The sequence below is a fragment of the Amblyomma maculatum genome, chromosome 4 (genome assembly GCF_055883805.1).
Source record: "Amblyomma maculatum isolate TAMU_Amacu chromosome 4, ASM5588380v1, whole genome shotgun sequence".
Lineage (NCBI taxonomy): Eukaryota > Metazoa > Arthropoda > Arachnida > Ixodida > Ixodidae > Amblyomma > Amblyomma maculatum.
The window spans coordinates 125,875,252-125,880,338 of NC_139347.1; the positions used below are offsets into that span (position 1 = coordinate 125,875,252).

At 45.4% G+C, this 5,087-nt stretch overlaps 1 protein-coding gene across 1 annotated transcript; it reads left to right on the forward strand.

Moving 5' to 3' along the window:
• Positions 1 to 1,111: 1,111 nt before the first annotated feature.
• Positions 1,112 to 4,572, forward strand: LOC146192330 (uncharacterized). Its single transcript, XM_084600044.1, has 2 exons — positions 1,112 to 1,268; positions 4,236 to 4,572. Exon 2 carries the CDS (start codon positions 4,253 to 4,255, stop codon positions 4,475 to 4,477), a length of 225 nt encoding a protein of 74 aa, XP_084456170.1. The 5' UTR covers positions 1,112 to 1,268; positions 4,236 to 4,252; the 3' UTR covers positions 4,478 to 4,572.
• Positions 4,573 to 5,087: the final 515 nt, after the last annotated feature.

Genomic DNA, 5,087 nt, shown 5'->3' on the forward strand with positions numbered 1-5,087 from the left:
CACATTGCGGTTGTGAAGAGCTTGTCAAAAAAGCGTTCCCAGCAGGAGCCTTTTAGCACTTTCAGTCAGGGAGGAATTCATCCCTCTTTGCAATGTCTGCCAGGTGTGTGTTGGTGCAGCATCGCCCGAATGCGATACAGATTATAAACGTTCTCAGGGGAAGTGCATGCGAATTCTAGCATCAAGTTGTTCGAAGTTGTCCCAAGTAGGAGGGCTCAGCTGGGGATTTCTGTTATGTTCTTTGGGCGTTGATTGTTTTGCCCACAGCAACTTGATGTCCAAAAACAAAAAAAAAAAAAAAAAACTTTTTTGTGACGAGTACGCCCCGCCATCAGAGACCGAGAGGGCAGATGTGATTATTTGCCTATCTAAACTGAGATTCTTGTTACAGAACTGAAGTGGGAAAATGTCGATTCTAAAGCACTGTTATAGATGACAGAGAATTTTAAAAGCTAAATGGTTATACCAAAATTTCACCTACCCAAAAACATATAAAGGCAAACGTTTTCGCATTTATTCCATAGCTTAAGTACTGGGGACGCAAACTTTTGTACCCTAAACTGAAAAAAAAAAAAAGAAAAGATCGAGTCAGTGGAGAGACCTTACCAGCATTTAGGGTCGTCCAGGAAGGCCTATTCGGATACTGAAGTTCACAGTAGCAAAAAGTGAGCAAAAAATTCACTTATCTTTACCCGAACCTCAACAAACGAACTATTAGGTGCGCTCGACTTCTAGAATTGTTCTGCCCGCTAGTCAGGACTCAGACATCTACAAACCAAATCGCATGGCTTATTGCGAGTCAACATGGCTTTCAGTGCCCTCAGCGGTACAAAGTTAGCACATAATTAGGTACTGCAGATTTCGCCTGAGTATTCTTTCATGAACAGTGTAAATTATTATATACACCCTTCTGAGCGGTACGTCTGACGCAGAGAAATCCGGGGTATGCCACCGGGGTCCGGTAAGCAAGGAAGTCAGGCTAAAACTGTCCCGTCTAAGGTATGCCAACGACGCTTTCTGCAGGATGTCTTCCCCCCCCTCCCCCCCCCCTCTCTTCGTAGTGACAGCGATGGCAATAGCACCAAACATGAAGGTCGTTCACGCGAGTTCGAAGGAGAAGGGGTTTCCCGGCACCCGGCGTCCGCCGGATGATCGGCAAGCGACGAAGGACGCTGCGGCACGTGGGCGCGCAAGGTGATATATAAGGTAGGCTGCAGCGCGCTGAAGAGCACACATCTCCCTTGCCTTCCTCTCTCCAAGAGTCACAGGTGAGCCTCGGCCGTTGAGAGGGCCTTGCTACTTTTTCGCCCCACTAGGTCACCGTGCTAAGTAAGAACCGTGCTATACCTCTGTCACACGAGCAAATTTAATGTCATTCGTATCGAATGACATTAGCATCTAATGTCGTTATTGCCCTTCTAGACGAGAAAATTTATTGTCATTAGGTTCGAATGACATTCTTCCTCAAATGAGTTTGGGGAACTCATTCGCATTCGATTGCGAACCGAATGTGTACTCTTGACACCTGATACACAGCAGCAACAAGTAATGCAACAACATATTCTGCGCACAGTGAAATTAAAAAATTATATTTATAGAGTTTTATTTTAAAACCTGTTTATTAGATGTAAAATTATTCGCACTGCAGCCTCTCGCGGAACGGCATTACTCTTGGTCACAGCGGTGGTCCAGTCATGGCGGCGATTCACGATCATTTTGGGCTCTTCGTTCCTCGGTGGCCTCATCTCCCCGTATTTATCTCGGAACTATTTAAAGTTGTGACTGAGCTTCTCACAGTTTGGACGTCAATTACATGCTCTACGTGTCTCAGTGCGTCTCCGCATTGTGTATCCGCGCTCCGCTGTATTCAGCCCTATTGTTTGTTTACATGTATGGCTTACTCGATACTTGGCTTGGGTTTTTATGGCTAAAGTGCTACAGCACAGCCAAAAGTAATGTTTTTCGCTTGAATTATTGTACAGACATGTTTTGATCAGCTTTACAATGTTACACAGTGATTTCAAACGTCATCACGAATATGGACAAGATAGTCAAAGTAGCCGAGGAGTTCTATACAGATCTCTACAGTAGCCAAAGTAGTCAGGACCGTAATGAGACTGGCGGTAGGGAGAATAGTCAGACATTCCATCAGTGACGAACGACCTGGTCAAGAAAGCATTAGAAACTGTGAAAAGGGGGAAGCTAGCTGGAGAGGATCAGATAACTACAGATTTGTTGAAGGACGGGTGGGTGGGGGTGGGGGGGGGGGGGGATATTGTGCTAGATAAACTGTCCACCCTGTATGCGCAGTGCCTGGTGTAATCGACGGTACCGGAGCCATGGAAGAATGCAAACATTATCCTCATCCATAAAAAAGGGGACTTTAAAGACCTTAACAATTACAGACCAGTCAGCTTACTGTCTGTTACGTATAAGATAGTTACTAAGGTAATCGCTAATAGAATCAGGACCACCTTAGACTGCAGTTAAGCAAAGGATCAAGCAGGTTTTCGGAAACGGTACTCTACAATCGATCATATCCATACCATCAATAAGGTGATAGAAAAATGCTCAGACTATAACCAGCCCTTATACATAGCATTCATTGATTACGAAAAAGCATTTGGTTCAGTTGAAACCTCGGCGGTGATGCTGGCATTGCGAAATCAGGGGGTAGACAAGCCGTACGTGAAAGTGCTGGAAGATATATATAGTAGCTGTACAGCAGCCATAAGGAAAGTAACAAAATTCCCATAAAGAAAGGTGTTAGGCAAGGAGACACGATTTCCCTAGTGCTATTCACAGCTTGCTTAGAGGAAGTATTCAGAGACTTGGAATGGGAGCAGTTAGGGATAAGGGTAGATGGAGAATACCTCAGTAATCTGCGACTTGCTGATTACATTGCCTTGCTAAGTAACTCGGCGGATGAACTGCAAATAATGATTGATGACCTAGGCAGGAGAAGTAGAAAGGTAGGCTTAAATATCATTATGCAGAAGTCTAAGGTAATGTTCAACAGCCTCGGGAAGGAACAGTAATTTACGTTAGGTAGCGAAGCACTAGAAGTAGTAGGCTTATATGTCTACTTAGGACAGGTAGTAACCACAGATCCGGACCATGAAAAGGAAATAACAAGAAGAATAAGATTGGGATAAAGCGCATTTGCAAGCACTCGCAGATTAGACTAGCAGCTTACCGGTATCGCTCAAAAGGAAAGTATGCAGCAGTTGCATCTTACCATGTACTCACCTATGGGGCTGAAACGTGGAGGCTAACCAAAAGAGTTCTACTTAAGTTGAGGACAACTCGGAGGGCTGCGGAACGAGAAATGGTAGGTGTAACATTAAGAGATAGAAAGCGTACAGAGTGGGTCAGAGAAATAACTGAAGTTACTGACATTCTAGCGGAAATCAAGAAGAAATAGGCATGGGTAGGACATGTAGTGCGAAGAAAGGATAACCGATGGTCGCTTAAGGTAACAAATTGGATTATAAGAGAAGGAAAGCGTAGCAGAGGGCGGCAGAAAGGTAGGTGGGCGGATGAGATTAAGAAGTTCGCATGGGTCAAGTGGATGCAGCTAGCACAGAACCGGGTTAAGTGGAGAAATATGGCAGAGGCCTTCGCCCTGCAGTGGGTATAGTCAGGCTGATGATGATGATGTAATCGGCTTGTGTGACGGAGGTATTAGTCGTTTCTCGTTTTTTCATGCTACATATTTTACCATAAACTCAAAATTTCTATTTAATAATGGACTACAAAAGAATTTCACGCTACTAACCTTACGAGATGGTCGAAATTTCCGGAGCCCTCCACTACGGCGTCTCTCATAGCCTGAGTCGCTTTGGGACGTTAAACCGCATGAACCAAACCAAACCTTACGAGATATCAAATATATGCTTTCTTCTTTTCTCTTATTATCTTGCTTTTATGTTGGCGCCTCTGCGCAAACTGGAGTAAAACTGGAACTCTGAAGATGCCATCATTTATTCTTAATAACTGACCAATATCGCAGTAAATTATGCGACAAGATGGACTTGATGATAAAATGATACAAACATGCTCACAACGAATTGAGAATTTAGATTTTTCCAACTAGGTCTTCCATGTCCCATTGGCATGAAGGCACGTCACCGCAGGTTCACTCGCAGCTTGCTCTCCTGGCTAAGAGTGCAAAAGTGGCTAACAGTGCAGGGCGATCTCCTTATACACCTTTATTTCCCCTTCAAAACGTGCAGAACCTATACAAGCAGCCATGATGAGCACCAAGTCCCTCCTGGTCACCCTGTTGGTGCTGGCAGCTTTGTGCAGCCTTGCCGCCGCCCAGTTCGGCTACGGTGGATTCGGAGGCGGCTACGGAGGAGGATTCGGCCGCGGATACGGCGGCTACGGAGGCTACGGCCGAGGCTACGGAGGATACGGAGGTTACGGCCGAGGCTACGGAGGATACGGAGGCTACGGCGGCGGCTTCTATGGGTGAACCTGTGACATTACGTGCACGAGCCAAGAAATTTCAACACCGTGCTGGAGACAGTTTCTGGTGAAATAAATTATTTATTTCACGCACAAACATAACCCGTGCTTTATTGGTAGTAATAATATTTACGCGTTCAGCTTATTTTCATTCATGTAACCCCTGCAAACTTAGGGGGACACCTATTGACCTCCTTTAAAAGTGTAAGTCGCGTTTGTAGCGTGGTAGATGCGCTGCGCGCGCATATGGAGAGCATACACAGACCTGAGGGTTGCACACAACTGAAGACACTTCATTAATCAAGAAACTCACGAATGTAGATCACATTACCCTAAGAGGAACCTAAAAGGAATAGAGATGAAGTTCTGATAAAAGGCTTAGACGTTTAGCATTGTTAAACCTAGTTATTAGAGCGACACCACTGTTAAGCTGACACTGACGCTGATTCTCGCTCTTCGTTCGTTTCGGGTGCAAATGTAGCGCGCTTCTTTCTCGACGTTTCTCTAGGCAACCTGTGTCGTCTGAATCGCCGTTTGACCCCGGCGACACAGTCGACGGACACTGCTCGCCGCGTATCTCATTCATGACGAGACTGAAGAAATGAGCGGCACCCCAG